Consider the following 18743-nt stretch of genomic DNA (forward strand, 5'->3'; position numbering starts at 1 on the left):
TTTAAAAATACAAAGATAAATAAAATATCTAACACATGATGTAAGCGATGATGTCATTCCAACTCATGATGTAAGCAATGATGTCACTCCAACCCATGATGTAAGCGATGATGTCATCAATTTGTGGGACTTGGGCTTTTCATATTTTTGGGCTTGGGCCTTCCTTGTGTTGGGCTTGGGCCTTCCTTGTTTTGGGCTTGGGCTTGGGCCTTCCTTGTGTTGGGCTTAGGCCTGGGCTTTCCATGTGTTGGGCTTGGGCCTGGGCTTTCCATATTTATATTATTATATATATATTATATTATTATATATATTATATTTAATTTTTTTATATTTTATATATTTTTATATTAATATTTTTAAACATGCACAAAATTACAAAATGCATAATAATATTCAATTTAAACCATTTTAAGATCAAAATAAGGGTGAAATTATAATAAAATTTTTACAAAATTGATCACTAATCACACCCCTCAACTTAAACATTGCTAGTCCCATAGCAATTAAACTTTACACTGGCCAGATTTATTCACAATAATCACATGAATATAAAAATTTCAAATTCAAAACAGAAATACATAGAACAGAACAAGCCATCTATCATACAGTCGAATATTCTAAATTAGATTTCGGTCAAAGGTTATACAATCTTAGGAATGGCAATTAGGATGATCATTATTCTACTTTATTCCGTCGAAGTTTCGACTTCAAACCTTACTATGGATTTTCCCTCAAATAAAAAAAATGATTCCTTGGGTGTACACACAAGGGAGCCACCGTTTTAAGAGTAAATGTAAAACAAGTTCAAACTCGGTGTCGTCCCAAATACAAAGAACGTATTTTCATGAAAGAATAGGGAATTTAACATAGCTTCATGACTGGAATAATGCCATAGATAAATAACTTCTGAATTTAAACAGAATTCTTTACTCTGAACTCGAATCCTAAGATCACATGATTTATAGCATCAAGAGGGACCAGACTGGGTTGTAATGGGGCTATGAGGTTAATACGGGTTGTCAAAGAAAAGGGTAAAGTGTGCAAAGGGTGTGTTGGGATTTTTTTTTTTTTTTTTGACACTAATATCAAATTAAACATATTTTTTTCTTCAGCATTTATTTTGAAACACTCGTGCTGAAAAGCTAAGAGAACTTCCATTTTTTCTTTTTTTCTTTTTTTTTTCTTTTCTTTCTCTTTTTTTTTTTTTTTTGTTTCTTTTTAATATGAAAGTACCGAGATAGACTGATTCCTAAAAACACACCAGGTTGGATAAACTTCATATGGTTCTAGGTTAGACGAGGGTAATGAAAGGAATTATGCTAAGAACAGCTCAAATGGGCTAGCAAGGGGGTTAATGTGAAGAAAGAAAAAGGTTAATTGGTCCAAATTGAAAGAAATTGATCCCTTATCATGCTTCTATAAAACGATGTTACTCAGTCAACTAATTCAGAGTTTGAAATCAGCCAAATTCATCCGCCATCATACTAGACATTCAAAGCAAATTGATGTTTTGAAGCTATTGAAAATATGAGATCAACAATAAAACGCATTTAGAATAAGTGTTATTTCACTCAGAATTAATGATCATTAGGCTCAAACACTCACTCGGGTAATAGTCTCCACTTCTGTTAAGGGATCATGCAGTGTGCTAATTACCATTGCCTTTGACTTTATGACCGATAAACCAATTTCTAATTATTAAACACCCGATGCATGCAAATCACTTATTCTAATCCCACATATCTACGGTTTCAAATAAGAAATTAATGCATTCATGATTCATACTGCAAATTCAACTGGCTATCAGTTTATAACTCCAAAGCTTTAGGGATAGCATTATTTAAAGCACGCACAATTTTTTGATTTTTAATAGGAGTAGATAAAAGTAAATAATTCACATAAAATTACAAGCATGCAGTTACAAATTCACAATTAAACATGGACTAGATAGTTCATAAATATACCTTACTCCCTCCAACTTGAATTGCAGTAATAAAATAGAGTTTGTTAGGAATACCTGTAACTCCACGAGTCTGTAAGTTTACTGTGAACTGCTAAATCTTTAACAAACAAGTGAGAATACCCTACGTATATTTTTTATATTTTTTTTCTTTTTCACATCAAAATAAGAAAAATTCATGCAAGTCATATAATAAAAAGATGCATCTCAAGAGTACAAAAAATACTCCTTACTCAGCCATCTTATCATAGACTTGCCTAACAACATTCCATAATTTTTTAAAACAAAACATAAAAAAATTCATGCAAGTCAAAATAAACAAATGCGTCTCAAGAGTACAGAAAAGTACTCCTTACTCAGCCATGTTATCATAGACTTGCTCTCCTTAGAGGGATAAATCTAAATTAATCGGACCCCTTTTGCGCTTGCTTCCAATTACCTTAGACCAGTCTATCCGAGGCTCGTAAGGATCATGCTGTGGAACATAAGTGTGTAATTTCTCTAGTAGCTCCTCAATGGTGGATGCGGAAATGAGAATATTTCTTGCAGAAAGATAAATGAACTTTTGTTCCATAGCCTGATCAAGAAAAGAAAGCAACCCATCAAAAAAATGGTTAATATTTAAAAGTCCAATGGGTTTGGTATGGAGATTGCTCTTGGCCCAGGAGATTATACAAAAGATTTCTTCAAGTGTACCAAAACCTCCTGGCAAAGCAATGAAGGCGTCTGACTGATAAATCTTACAAGCCATGCGCTCAGACATAGAAGTCGTTCTTATAAGTTGACCTCGTGTGTACCCGGAAATCTGTGGATCAGCCAAAGGGATTGGCATAATACCTACCACATATGATTGCCCAAGATGTGCAGCCTGTGAAACACATCCATTCAATCCACGACTTCCCCCTCCATAGACCAAATTAATTTTTCTCTCTCCCAATTTTATGCCAAGTTCGCTTGCTGCAAGTGTGTAACAAATATCGCTCCCAGGTTGAGAGCCACATAGTACACATATGGTATTGATTCGACGAACTGGCTGGCCTTCCATTTATGTTAGTTCTTTATGTATGCCCTGAAAGTAGAACTGGTTAAAGAGGTTTGGCAATCAAAAGTAACTACATAGAAATTCAACAATAAATAAACATAAACAAAAATCATGCGTATATACAAGTAGTTGTGATTGTGGCTCACATCTTCCTCTGGTTTTACGTCCAGAAACGGCTTAAACACCTTCTATGAAGCGGGGATAGGCTTCCCATCCAATTTTCTTATAGATTGGCAAACAGGGTCAATTATAGTCAGATTCCCAAGACTATAGCGTTGGTGGTCACTTCTAAACTGGGTCCATAAAGCAAGAATTTCTCGTTGCACTATTCCACACGGATGCGTCTCAAGAGTCAATCGGATATCATCCAAAGACTCCTTACTCTGCCCATCCTTTATGAAACAAATTTTATCATCTCGATTTATGGAAGTAAACCCCACAGATTTACATCGTGTGTTACAAGTCCATCGAGCACATTTGTGACAACCATTTAATCTTTTCGCTCTTCTTTTTTCGAAAAACTACTCTTTCCCAATCCTGGAAAATACTTAAAACTAGGTGAGGTTTCGCCAAGAAATCGAACTTTTGCTTCAATTAACCAGCGAATATCCTCAGGGATATTTTTATACATCAACATCCGAAGTCTTTCACACCTAGTGGCATAAATCTTTTTTAAATCATTTTGTGGGAGAGATGGATAGTACTTACGAATTTTCAAGAGCTGAAGATTCATTTTTTTTAAAACAGAACTATAGTAAAAGAAAAGTAAAACAAAATAATGAACCTTACAAAAGGAACGAGAGTACCTGATTGGAGAACAACACAAATGAGAGAAGACTGAGCTCAAAGAAGTGTGGCTTGCCTCATGCAGATACGGGGTCTCTTATAGGGCTGTGGAAGTCACCATTCCAACAACTACACTTGGCTTGAGACGTGCCACAAGTGCAGGGTCACGTCTGGCGTCTCCTTTTTCAACGTTCGGTGTTTCTTTTCAACGTTCCGCGTCTCCTTTTCCTTTATAGGGCAGTGTGTCGTTTCCTTTATAGGGCAGTGTGATTGCTCTGCCCAAAAAATAAATAAATAGTTGTCATCGGCGTTGAGTTTGTCTCCTTCTTATATCGTTATATATATATATATATATTAAGAAAATAAAGTTTTTATTTTATTATATATTTTTTAATAATTTTTTTTTTTTTGAAGGGGCCTCATAAAATCAAAATCACATATACCACACAAAACAACAATTCCCACCTTACCCCCCAACTTGAATTGCGTATTGTCCTCAATCGACAATAATAGAAAAGATAGAGGATAGACATACCTGGCGGTCATCGATGCATGAATATGTGATGTTTTCTTTACCCTGAATAGCTACAGGGGTTGTTATTAATGTCCTGGACCTAAAGACATCCATTTAACCTAAATGGAAAGGTGGTCTTTTAACGTCAGATTCCCAGACGATACGAAACCTCTTTTACTCATTTAATGGTGGATCCCCTAAATCCACACTTCCTTCGTCTTCCTCATAACTATACTGATAAGGTTTCAACCTATGACCATTGACCTTAAGGCATTGCCCTGACTCTTGATTTTCAATTTCGAAAGCCCCATATTCCGAGATGGACTTGATTATGAAGGGGCCAACCCATCTTGATTTTAATTTTCCTGGGAATAAATGCAATCGAGAATCATACAAAAGTACCTATTGCCCGACATGAAAGCTTTTCCTAATGATGCGTCGATCATGCAACTCTTTCATGCGAAGCTTAGCCAGTCGTGCATTTTCAAATGCATCGTTTCTTATTTCATCAAGCTCATTTAATTGGAGCTTCCTAGAGAAGCCTGCTTCGGTCAAACTTTTGTTGATTCTTTGAATTGCCCAATATGCTCTATGTTCAATTTCCACGGGAAGATGACAAGGTTTACCATACACTAATCTATATGGAGACATTCCCAATATCGTTTTATATGCAGTCCTATATGCCCAAAGAGCGTCTACTAATCTCAAAGACCAATCTTTGCGATTGGTGGCAACGGTCTTTTCTAAGATATGTTTAATCTCCCTATTAGCTAGCTCAGCCTGACCACTGGTTTGGGGATGGTACGGCGTGGAAATCTTGTGCAACACACCATATTTTTTCATGAGACCTGCCACGACCTTGTTACAAAAATGGGAACCCCCATCACTAATGATCGCTCGTGGCATCCCAAACCGACTAAAAATGTTTTCCCTTAAAAATTTCACCACAATCCTATGGTCATTGCTCCTTGTCGGGATTGCCTCAACCCATTTGGACACATAGTCAACATAAGTAAGATATACTCATGCCCAAACGAACTAACAAATGGACCCATAAAGTCTATACCCCAGCAGTCAAAGACTTCTAACACCTGGATTGGTTGTAATGGCATCATGTTTCTCTTGGATAGACTGCCTAGTTTTTGACATCGATCACAACTTGAACAAAATCTGTACACATCCTTAAATAATGTTGGCCAATAAAATCCACTTTGTAGAATTTTTGCAACTGTTTTCTTGATGGAAAAATGGCCTCCACAAGCAAGAGTGTGACAAAAATTTATGACACTTTGTTGTTCATGATTAGGGATGCATCTGCGAATGATTTGGTCAGGACAATATTTGAACAGATACAGGTCATCCCAGAAAAATGTCACCACCTTCCTAAAAAAATTTTCTTTATCTAGTTTGGACCAATAATCTGGGATCTGTCTAGTGACTAGATAATTTGCTATATCAGCGTACCATGGAAAGGTGAGTGGTTCAGTTTGAGTGTTTGTTTGAAACAATTGTTCGTCAGGAAAGGAATCTTGGATTGGGTTTTCAAATTGATTAAGATTTTGGCATGGTAGACGAGACAAGTGATCGGCTACCACATTTTCTACCCCTTTTTTGTCTCTGATCTCGATATGGAATTCTTGTAACAATAAGATCCATCTAAGGAGACGGGGTTTTGCATCTTGCTTTGTTAATAAATATTTAAGAGCAGCATGGTCAGTAAAAACAATCACCAGTGACCCCACGAGGTAAGACCGGAATTTGTCTAGGGCGTAGACAACTACTAGCAACTCTTTCTCTGTCGTGGTGTAGTTCTTTTGAGCCTCATTAAGAGTTTTGCTAGCGTAATATATCACATAAGGTTTCTTGTCTTTCCTCTGACCTAACACGACTCCTATCGCGTAATCACTGGCGTCACACATCAGCTCAAATGGTAGGGACCAATCAGGGGACTGAATGATAGGTGCAGAAACAAGTGAGTTTTTTAATTTCTCAAAAGCAGCTTGACACTTACTGGTCCACTCAAAGGGCATGTCTAGGACTAAAAGGTGACATAAAGGTTTGGCTATGGCACTGAATGAAGCAATAAAGCGCCTATAAAAACCAGCATGGCCAAGAAAAGACCTAACATCCCTCACATTCTTTGGGGCGGGTAATTTTTGAATTAATTCAACCTTAAACTGATCGACCTCAATACCCTTAGAAGAAACAATGTGTCCTAAGACACTTCCTTGAGTGACCATGAAGTGGCACTTCTCCCAATTTAGCACTAAATGCGTTTCCTTGCACCTCTCTAAGACTCTTTCTAAATTTTTCAGACAACTATTAAAGCTATCTCCATACACTGAGAAGTCATCCATGAAAACTTCCACTACATTCTCTACCAATTCACTAAAAATGCTCATCACGCATCTTTGAAATGTTGTAGGGGCATTGCATAGACCGAATGGCATTCGTCTGTAAGCAAATGTCCCAAATGGACAAGTGAATGTGGTCTTCTCCTGATCCTCTAACGCAATTTCTATTTGATTATACCCAGAGTACCCATCCAAGAAGCAGTAGAAGGCATGTCCCGCTATTCTCTCTAAGACTTGATCTAGAAATGGAAGCGGAAAATGATCCTTCCTTGTCACAGAGTTGAGCTTCCTATAATCAATGCACATACGCCATCCAGTCTGGATGCGCGTAGGGATGAGCTCATTGTTCTCATTTGCTATCACAGTGACTCCTGACTTCTTAGGTACAACTTGAGTCGGACTGACCCATTTGGAATCTGAGATGGGGTAGATGATACCTGCATCTAACAGTTTAAGAACCTCTCCCCGGACAACTTCTTTCATGTTCGGGTTCAAACGCCTTTGCATTTGCCTTACAGGTTTCGCATTTTCCTCTAAGAATATCCTATGGGTGCAGGTGAGGGGGCTAATGCCATGTAGGTCAGAGATAGACCATCCTATAGCTTTTTTGTGCATTCTGAGGAGATCTAGTAATGCTTCCTCTTGATGCAATTCTAGGCTTGATGAAATCACTACTGGCAAAGACTCCCTTTCACCTAAGAATGCGTACTTAAGGTGATTCGGCAATGGTTTTCTCTCAAGTTGGGGTGGACGAACCAAAGATGGTGTGGTTTCATTCCCAGGTAATTTCAATGGCTCTAGGCCAAGCATCAGTTGTGTGATCACCTTGGCTGACTCAACGTCAGGCTCTATCCCTTTCGAAGTTTGCTTCTCTAATTTATAAATAACCTGCTCATAAAGAGCCTCCTCAAAGTATTCTTCACTTAAGATCTGGATTAAATCTACTTCCTCCAATTCCATTTCGTCATTTGGTTGCTTAGTTACCTTGAAAACATTCATCTCCACCGTCATATTCCCAAATGATAGTTTCATTATCCCATTCCTACAATTGATGATTGCATTCGAAGTAGCAAGGAATGGTCTCCCTAGGATAACGGGAATAGGTGACTGAGGACCCTGGTGGGGCTGGGTATCTAAGACAATAAAGTCCACTGGGAAATAGAATTTGTCCACTTGGATTAGGACATCCTCCACAATCCCACGAGGAACTTTTACTGATCGGTCAGCCAATTGAAGAGTGACCCTAGTGGGCTTGAGTTCTCCTAACCCTAGTTGCTGATAGACACTGAAAGGCAACAGATTGACACTAGCCCCTAGGTCAAGAAGTGCTTGGTCGACTTTTTGGCTTCCAATTATGCAAGCAATGATAGGACATCCTGGGTCCTTGTACTTTGGAGGGGTCTTAAATTGAAGGATAGCACTTACTTGTTCTGTTAAGAATGCTTTTTCCCGCACATTGATTTTTCTTTTGACTGTACAGAGATCCTTTAAAAACTTAGCATACGAAGGTGTTTGCTTAATTGCATCCAATAAAGGAATGTTTATCCTTACTTGTTTGAATACTTCGTATATGTCTGCATTTGTTTTATCTCTTTTTGATTGGGTTAATTTTTGAGGAAAGGGTGGTCGAGGTTCAAATTTGGATCTCTCTTCAACACTCTTCCCTTTTTCCTTTTGCTTTCTCTCTTGCTCTCTTTCTTCCTTCTCAGCTTTCTTTTTACCCTCTTTACTTCCTTCATTCACTTCCTCATCATTCATTTCATCATGCCCTTGGTCTTTTTTACTAGTGGTAGGCCACATTGTCCTAGGGTCCTTAGGTTTCTCAATTACTTTCCCACTCCTAAGGACAGTGACAGACTGGACTTGTTCATGATTCTCACTAGATGACCCTTCGGCTCTATGGGCTTGACCTACGGGGTTCGGACTTGGTTGTGAGGGAAACTTTCTTGGTTCTCTAACACTCAAGGTCTGAGTCAACTTAGTTAGCTGACTTCTCATGTCTTCTAGAGCCCTATTTGTTTGTTCTTGAAACTTGGCTACTTGGGTATTAGTTCCTATTTGACCTTGCATGAATTGTTGTAGGGTGTCCTCTAGAGATCTCTTATGAGGAGGTTGATATGCACCAGATGACCCTTGGTTTGGTTGGTAAGACTGTGGCTGTGAGGGGAATGGTGCATGGGGTTGGGCGGCAGAATCATTTCTCCATGAAAAATTAGGGTGATTACGGGAGTTGGGGTGGTATGTATTGGAATTAGGATTGTACCCTAAGTAGTTCCCACTCTGATTCTGATTCTGATAAGGCCTACCCTCTGTCTGACGTGGTTGTGCTCCAGATGCTTGGCCATAGAGGACCTCTTTAAAAGCAGGAATGGTAGGAAAATCTTCTGTCATATGGCCATTCGTCTCACAAACCACGCAAAGGACTTCCACCTCATGGACGGCCTTGGTTTTTTTTAACTCTAATTCTTCCATCTTCTTTGTTAATGCTGTTAACCGGGCATTGATGTTATCACTTTCACTTATTTGAAATTTTCCTCGAGGTTGTGGACTGACATGCTCTCTTGAGTCTTCCAAAGACAATGGACTTACCTCCCAATTCCTAGTATTCTCAGCTAAAGTGTCGAAAAAGTGAAAAGCTTCTTCAGGTGTCTTCTCATAAAATTCACCATTGCACATGGTCGACACTAACATCTTAAGGTTAGGGGTTAAGGCATCATGAAAAAAACTAACCACCCGCCACTGCTCAAAAGCATGATGTGGGCAAGTAAGAAGTAGATCTTTGAAACGATCCCAAGCTTGAGCAAATAACTCGGTGGGTTTACAAGCAAAGTTCATCATTTGTCTTTGAAGGGATGCTGTCCTATTGGTCGGAAAATATTTCTTTAAAAATTTAGTTTGCATTTCTCTCCATGTTCCTATTGATCTCGACTCTAATGTGTTTAACCACATTTTAGCTTTGTCTTTTAATGAAAATGGGAACAATTTTAGCCTCACAGTATCCTCATTGACATTCTGATCGACACAAGTGCCGCAGACCTCTTCAAATTCTCTCATGTGAGTGTACGGATTTTTCGAATCCATACCATGAAAAGTAGGTAACATCTGAATGGTACCCGGTTTAAAGTTGAATCTATGATGGTTAACTGGAAGTACAATGCAAGAGGGAGTAGTTTGCCTCGGAGGGTGCAAATAGTCCCTGAGAGGTCGAAGCATTTCAGCTCCCAAGGGATCTTGATCAACATGATCACCCCCTTGAGCAGACATGTTATCATTTTGTTGAGACATTAGAGATTGTGAATGGACTTCTTGTTCTAGCACTCTACCTGATCTAAGTCTCATACACTGTTTAGTAACTAAAAGTTACCTAACAAGTTTTTTTTTTTTTTTTAAGTATATAGATTTTTTTCTTTATCTTTAAAATATTTTTTTTTTTTGTTTTTTTTTTAAAAGTAGTAAAACAACAAAAATAACACACTAAGTTACCAATTAATCTCCCCGGCAACGGCGCCAAAAACTGACTGCTACGCTACCCTGCACATTTATTTATCAAAACAACAACCAAATTTATCAAACATTAATCCTTTTGTTAAAGCAGGTATAGGGCGATTATACTCGCCAGTGTGCGTGTAGTACAATTTTAAATTTATAATTCGGTGAGTCCGAGTCGGTTCACAGGGAGATTATTTTGGATGAAAACAGAAATCACTGAATATTTGATTTTAAGAGGTGATTAAGATAATCTAAAGGAAATGATTAAAACTAAATTAACAATGAGTTTAAGTAGCTTGGGTCAAGACAATTTCAGTGTCAAAACCAATTAATTCCCAACTTAATAGAAAAGATCAATAATATTCATCTGAATTAAGTTTTGCAGATCTATGAGTAATTTTAGTTCAAGATAATGATAATTCTTGTTTAAGCAATCTCCATACATGGCATGGAAATTCTAAGTCAAGCAATTATCATAAATTGAATTATATCCCACAGATAGAATTTATAGGTACAGATTAATCATTTGGGCTTGGGTATGAAAACATTTCCAGGTCTAGCAATCTCCATACGTGGCATGGAAACTCTAAGTTAGGCTTATGCTCCAATTCAAACTCAAAGATACACTATACGCACACTGCTCAAATTAAATCAGATTAATATTACACAATTGAAGCGCAGCTTTCTTTGGGAATCATTGGCGTTGGACACTGTCCTTGCCTTAACCCAAGATCGGATTTAGCTACTCATCTTCATTTTTAAAATAAATTGGCAAGAATTTAAATGACGGGAATTAAAAGACAGTATTTAAAAGACTATTTTTTAACCGACCATATAGGCGGTATATAATGAAAAGACAAGAATTGAAAGACTATTTTTTAACCGACCATATAGGCGGTTTATAATGAAAAGACAAGAATTGAAAGACTATTTTTTTAACCGACCATATAGGCGGTATATAATGAAAAGACAAGAATTGAAAGATTATTTTTTTAACCGACCATATAGGCGGTTTATAATGAAAAGACAAGAATTGAAAGACTATTTTTTAACCGACCATATAGGCGGTATATAATGAAAAGACAAGAATTGAAAGACTATTTTTTTAACTGACCATATAGGCGGTTTATAATGAAAAGACAATATTTAAAGACAATATTCAACCGACCATATAGGCCGTATATAATAAAAAGATAATATGAATAACATAATACAACTATATGGAAACAAAGGTTGAAGATTTAAGAGAGAAATTCTAAGAACGAAATCATATTGAAACTAAAGTGAAAATTTTGAGAGAGAAATCTCAAGAACATAACTATACTTTCATTATAGGAAAATTGAATGGTTACAAATGCACCCTAAGTGCTCTATTTATAGGGTAAGAGATGCAATAGAGACCACTCAATTATATAATTTAATAATACAAAATATCTAAAGAAAAATAAAATAACTAATTTAAAAATACAAAGATAAATAAAATATCTAACACATGATGTAAGCGATGATGTCATTCCAACTCATGATGTAAGCAATGATGTCACTCCAACCCATGATGTAAGCGATGATGTCATCAATTTGTGGGACTTGGGCTTTTCATATTTTTGGGCTTGGGCCTTCCTTGTGTTGGGCTTGGGCCTGGGCTTTCCATGTGTTGGGCTTGGGCCTGGGCTTTTTCATATTTATATTATTATATATATATTATATTATTATATATATTATATTTAATTTTTTTATATTTTATATATTTTTATATTAATATTTTTAAACATGCACAAAATTACAAAATGCATAATAATATTCAATTTAAACCATTTTAAGATCAAAATAAGGGTGAAATTATAATAAATTTTTTACAAAATTGATCACTAATCACTAGGACATTCGGATATGATTTTGGTCCTCCGGATATCTCACTGATGCATTCAGATATAACTGGGGAATATTTGAATGAAAATTTTAACTTTTGAGGGAGGCATCCAGATATCAGGCGAGACATCCGGATATTATCTTGACCTTTCCAGATGTATAAACAAACCATCCAGATATCATACTTGAAGAACTTTAGATACATCTGGATACGATACAAGGTATCCGGATATTAGAACTTAGAGTAATAGAACTTGCAATCCAAAATGGATAATGATTAATGGAACTTGCAATCCAAAATGGATAAGCATTAATAGAACTTGCAATCCAAAATGGGTAAGGATTAATGGAACTTGCTATCCCAAATGGATGAGAATTAATAGAACTTGCAATCCAAAATGGATGAGGATTAATAGAACTTGCAATCCAAAATGAATAAGGATTAATGGAACTTGCAATCCAAATTGGATAAGGATTAATAGAACTTGCAATCCAAAATGGATAAGGATTAATGGAACTTGCAATCCAAATTAGATGAGGATTAATGAAACTTGCAATCCAAATTGAATGAGGATTAATAGAACTTGCAATCCAAAATGGATAAGGATTAATGGAACTTGCAATCCAAATTGGATAAGGATTAATGGAACTTGCAATCCAAATTGGACAAGGATTAATAGAACTTGCAATCCAAAATGGATAAGGATTAAAGGAACTTGCAATCCATAATGGATAATGATTAATAGAACTTGCAATCCAAAATGGATTAGGATTAATAGACCTTGCAATCCAAAATGGATAAGGATTAATAAAACTTGCTCATAACTTCACTATTATACGCATATATATATATACGTCTCTTCTTATTGATATAAAATCTGAGAACTCAATGAAGAACTTGAATAATCTGAAAAACTAATATGAACCTGTAATGGAAGGGATTACAGGAAGAATACTTGCCTGATAGAACTCTTTGATCGAACCCTGGAGAGATCCTGAAGACTCTAGCAAGCCTCTGCTATCTCTTAGCCTTTCTATTCTTCACACGACACGAAGAAAAGCTAAGCTACTGGGCTCTATATATAGACATAAAGTCCTAGATCTCTTTCCTTTTATAATTTGGTATCCCTCTCCCAATTGAACTTGGAGACTCTCAAAATCTTCTCCTATTGGGACTAGGAGTCTCTTAATCCAAATCTGTCTCATACATGGATTCTCATTCTTCTTTAAATACATAACCCCACTTAATTAATAATAATACAAAAATTATTATTAAAACTCTCAAATAATAATAAAACTCCAAAATTACCTTCATATCCTTGCATTTAATCCACAAAATAAATGCCATTTAAAATCTATTTAAATACTATTATCTCAATTAAAAATCACTAGTTTGCCACCTTGGCAAATTCTTTAACTCCAAAATTAAAAAGAAATAAATGCTATTCTTTTCCTTCAAAATCTCTAAATTGCCACATTAAATAATTAATTGACAAAATCTCTTAATCAAATACTTCAACAATTAATTAAATAATTCTTAAATAAATATTGGGTCCTCTAATGGGTCGTTACATGAATAGACCTTCATTTGTTATAGTTATGCCCCACAAGCCAATTATATTTACATGTAATTGATCATATTTTACATTGTGACTCTTTATCCTCAATCAATAATTATTGCAAGGCATTATATTTTTATTTGTCATTGTTGGTTGTGATTGATGCTCAAAAATGCAAAAATTTATTATATTTTTATTACCTCTTAATCCATTTGATCGGCTTAAAAAACTTAAAAATTTCTTGTTGCAGCCCAAAAGAAGGAAAAGAGATGAAAGGAATGATTTAACCCTCCAAAGGCATGATCGAAAGACGAAGAAGAAACCAAGAAATGAAGGTGTTCTGATAGAATCAAAACCATTCGAATAAAGGCTGAGTAATTCAAATGAGTCTTCAGAAGATATTCAAATATAGAGTAATTCAAATGGAAGCTAGTTAATCATTTGAATGAATCATTTGAACATTCGAATATGCAAACTATCGGGTATGTATTCGGATAAGCTTGGCCCAATTCGAATAAGAAGTAGCAAAATCAAGAACTCCAGGTGAAATGGTGTCTATCCGAATGAAGACCAAGTCATTCGAATGTAATTGAAGAAGAAAGAAAACCTATTCGAATGAAGGATGAGTAATTCGAACAAGAAGTAACCCAAAGAATTCAAGATTCGTATTCTCCCAAATTCATTCAGATGAAAATAATAGTATTCGAATGCTTCCCAAGTCATTTGAATCTTATGAAGAAGTTAAGAGGAAAATTAGAAATTCATTCAAATGAAAGTACTGTTGCATTCGAATGGTAGAAAAAATCACCGTATAAGGAACAGTAAAGTGTGAAATTCATTCGAATGGGATTAAGATTCATTCGAATGACCTGAGCGGCCAAGGGAAACTCAGCATGCATTCGAATATCTCTGCTAGCATATTCGAATGAGGATCCGAAAAAAAACTCTGACATGCGCAAATAAACACGGTGGCTCTAAGGTAAATTCAACCAACTTTTTGAACAACTTTTCATTAAGTGGCCCCCACTTCCATGCGCGGTAAGCTTAAAAAGGAACCAACATTCTTTGGAATCAGTGGGTGGTGAGAGTAGAGGATACTCAGAAAAAACCACAAAAACACAAAGATCATTGGAAAGTTGCAAGTCTTTTCATTCTGTTTGTTTATCTCGCTTTAGTTCTTGTCTGTCTTTTTAAACGAATAGCACTTCAGTCATTTTTCTTGTTCTTGCTAGTTCTGAGCGTTTGCTCCAAGCATATTACAAGTCCATTTTGTTTTCTGTTTCAAGTTGTAGTTCGTTTCAATAATCAATACAGCAATAGTTTATCTAATTCTTATTGTTTGATCCAATGTATTTTCTTTGTAAATCTCATATTCATCCATTGAGATTAGTTTTAGTCGTGCACTTCCCATGAAGATGTGTGGCTAATTCGATCCTTAGGTTAAGGCAAAGACGGTGCCCAAAGCCACTGATGAATCAATATAGCAGAACCTCAGATGTTAAAGTAACCAAAGCAAAAGTAGTGTGGGAAATGTTATTAATGAAAACCTCAGGCTTGGATTGGTTCGTATGCCTAACTTAGAGTTTCCATACCACGTATGGGAATTGCTTGACCTAGAAACATTCTCATACCCAAGCCCCGAGCAATTATTTTGTCAAAATGTTATTTATACACTAATTTATGATAGCTGCTTAACATAGAGTCTCCATGCCATGTATGGAGGTTGCTTGAACAAAGAGTTATCATCATCTCAGTAGTATATTTAACGGTTAAAATCCAAGCTATTTGAGCTGTTGGTTACATCACAGAAAGCTATATGGTAAATCAGTTTGGTTTGGCACAAGATTTGTCTTGACCCAAGACCTCTACATATCCATATTACAGTCATATCACATTTAGTTTGATCTCATCTTATTATTTCATTAATCAAAAGAACTGGTATGGTTATCTCATTCCATGAGTAATCTCCCTGTGAGTCGACCCGGTCTTGCCTGGAAAGATTACATATAAATTTTCTGCTACAATCACACTCGTGCACTGGCGAGTCTAAACGCCTCATCCTTTCTGTTAACATAAATAGCTACTAAATCAGTTGAGTTAGTAAAAGAAAAATACAAAAAGTGATAAATGCAGGGTGAGCGATGGTGCCTTATGAGAGGGGTATTTTGATAATTTGGATAGTGAAGTCCAATAAAGGGTAATTTGGTAAATTGAAAATAATTCCTAGGTGGAATTAAGTATGAAAATGAATTAATTTCCCATTTTTGTATTATGTGGAGACAAATGGGATTAAAAATTCATTAAGGGCATTTTGGTAATTTGGCATATAATTTTCCATGAAAAGTGGTTGAGTACATGGAAATTTAAGGAGAATGTGTATATATTTATGTATGTGGAAATTCTCCTCATATTTATGGTAAGTTGGCTGCACTCTCACCCTATAATTAAAACACAATAAAAATTTTATATTTTTTTCTTTATTTTGGTGAGAGGTTTATACTCGTCAGTGTACGAGTGCAGCTGTTGTCTAAATTTAAATTTGTATTTTCTGGATGGGTACAGGGCGTCCACTGAGAGATTTATTTATGGCAAAAGAAAAAGAATGTCACACACACACGCGCGCATTTGGACGAATTGGCAATAAGATTTTTTTATGGATTTTCAGATAACGAATACTAGGAAATATAGCAAGGCAGAAATTAAAATAAACACTAAATGTGAAAATATGAAATTGGATAGCACTTGAGTTAAGACAATTTCAGCACCAACCTGCTGATCCCCAATTTTTAGCAGAAAATATTAGCAACATTAATTTAATTTCAGATATGAGGGTTTGTTATTAAATGCAATTAGAGATGATGATAGTTCTAGTTTAAGCAATCCCCATACATGATATGCGGGATTCTAGTTTAAGCAACTATCATAAATTCGATTGCAATTAATGCACAAAATAACTAAATTAATCATCCGGATTTGGGTATGATAGCGTTTCCAGTTCTAGTAACTCCCATACATGGCATGAAAGCTCTAAGTTAGGCTTACGCTCCAATCCAAACCTAGTGATTTCTCAATAATTACTACTCACCCATACTGAAATTTAAATTAATATCACTCATAAGCTTTCTTTGGGAATCATTGGCGTTGGACACTATCCTTGCCTTAACCCAATATTGGATTTAACTACTCATCTCCATTTGAAAGTTAATTGACAGGAATTTATATGGCATAATTTAAACAACAGAATTTAAATGACAGGAATTAAAATAACAAAAATTAACTGGCCATTAAGATGGTGGATAATAAAGTAACAATAAATGACATAAGAATTCAAAAGAAGAAAGAAAGAAAGTAAGATCACAAGAGAAAATAATAGAGAAAAGAAGAGAGAACAAGAGCAATTCTTAAAGAGAAAATTATAAAAAAACAACTAAGCTTTGATTCAAGAATAATAATCACTCTTACAAATACAACCAAGTGAGTTATTTATAACCCACAAGATGCAAGATAAACCACACAATTTCAATTATTCAACTAGACACAATTATATCTAATGGGCACTCACACACCTAAAGTTAAATGGATTTTAGCTAAAATACATTACAAGAAAAACGGGCTTTAACGATGGGAAAATCAGTCGTTGAAAGTTAATTTTCGGTCGTTAAAAAGTTGTAACAATGGGAATTTTCTTGTCGTCAGTTGTTGTTATTGCCTCCGAGAATAAAAGTCTTTAATAGCGAGAATGATAAACCCGTCGTTAATTATATTAGAGACCGTATGATTCCCGTTGTTAAAAATAATTATCAGCGACCAAATTATAACTCAATAAAGACAATATTTCCTGTCGTTAATAGTGTGAATAATAAACGACAGTATAATTCTCATCGTTAAAAATAATTTTTAGCTACCAAATCCTTTAATAATAACGACAGTATTTTCTATCGTTAATAGTGTAAACAATTAGCGACTATATGATTTTTATCGTTAAAAAATGTTATTTAGCTACCAAAATATAGAACAATATCGATAGTATTTCTCATCATTAATAGTGTAAAATCAACGATTAGTCATCAATCACGACGACATCCTGTTTTAATGAAAACCACCAAACCTATATATCATTATCCATATCAAATTGGAATAAAACTCATAAAATTAAACCCGTCATTCAACTAATTAACTTCAAAGTAATATATGTTCAACCAAAATAAAAAGTATCATTATCCATTAGCATTTACACACTAAAAGTAGTATCTATACAAGTGTTAATTGCCAACAAACTACACCAAAAAAGATGTTTAACTAAAAGCAACACTTTGACAATCGTATATACTATACAAAAATGTACACCGAAACACTGTAGTCAAATAGTTGATTGAAATTATAATTATAGAACTGTTCATGTAGTCTTAGAAGTTGCTTCCTTTAGAGTTCTGTTGTTTCATTGACCTACAAAAAGAAAATAAAACATGAAATTAGAGTCAAAGATCGATGTGTTCATGTTTTCTTTATAAAAGATTAGAAATAGAATTAATAAAGCACAAAAATGTCTCCATCACAAGCTACAAAACATACAACCATTAAAATGCACCAAAACACAACAAAATTTCACAAACACACTCTAAATTTTGTAATTGATGCTATCTGTACAAGACTTAAATGCTCATAAGCTTCTAAGTAAAAAAAATTGCACTTACCAGGATAACAATTATTGTAATATAATTTGTTAAAAAACAAAATCTACAACATTCCCAGTGTTCATAAGTCCTTTGTTATATAAATAAATTTGTCATACTTGGAACAATATTATCAATAACTTTCACGTTAATATTTTGTTGAAGGTTTATGTAAAATGATGTAAAATAAAGTCTAAATTACCATAGATGGGTAGATGATGTGCAAATGATACTACCAGTGGTGTTTGCACTAAATGATTTACCTACTCCCAGAATCAAGCATTAATTAGAGAAAGGAAAATAAGATGATATCTTACTAAGGACAACCACCAGTAGGTCACCAACAAGAGGAAACAGATTGAGAAGTAAAAAAGACTAAACAAAACAACAGAAAGCAAATAAAAGCAAAAAACTGAAGAAAATAAATGCAAACATTGTCCAGTGGATAGCACATGAAACACGGGAAACCATTGCATAGTGCATACATTTCACACTCT

The 18743-nt window shown here is 35.2% G+C and overlaps 1 protein-coding gene across 1 annotated transcript; it reads right to left on the reverse strand.

Moving 5' to 3' along the window:
- Positions 1–2580: 2580 nt before the first annotated feature.
- On the reverse strand, positions 2581–9920 carry LOC127808534 (uncharacterized). The gene is given in 7 exon segments (XM_052347108.1): positions 2581–3435; positions 3570–3705; positions 4567–5096; positions 5600–7187; positions 8082–8202; positions 8455–8920; positions 8963–9920. Coding segments are annotated over 7 exon segments (4044 nt in total). The 3' UTR covers positions 2581–3190.
- Between the last annotated feature and the right edge of the window lie 8823 nt (positions 9921–18743).

The sequence above is a fragment of the Diospyros lotus genome, chromosome 1 (genome assembly GCF_014633365.1).
Source record: "Diospyros lotus cultivar Yz01 chromosome 1, ASM1463336v1, whole genome shotgun sequence".
Taxonomy (NCBI): domain Eukaryota; kingdom Viridiplantae; phylum Streptophyta; class Magnoliopsida; order Ericales; family Ebenaceae; genus Diospyros; species Diospyros lotus.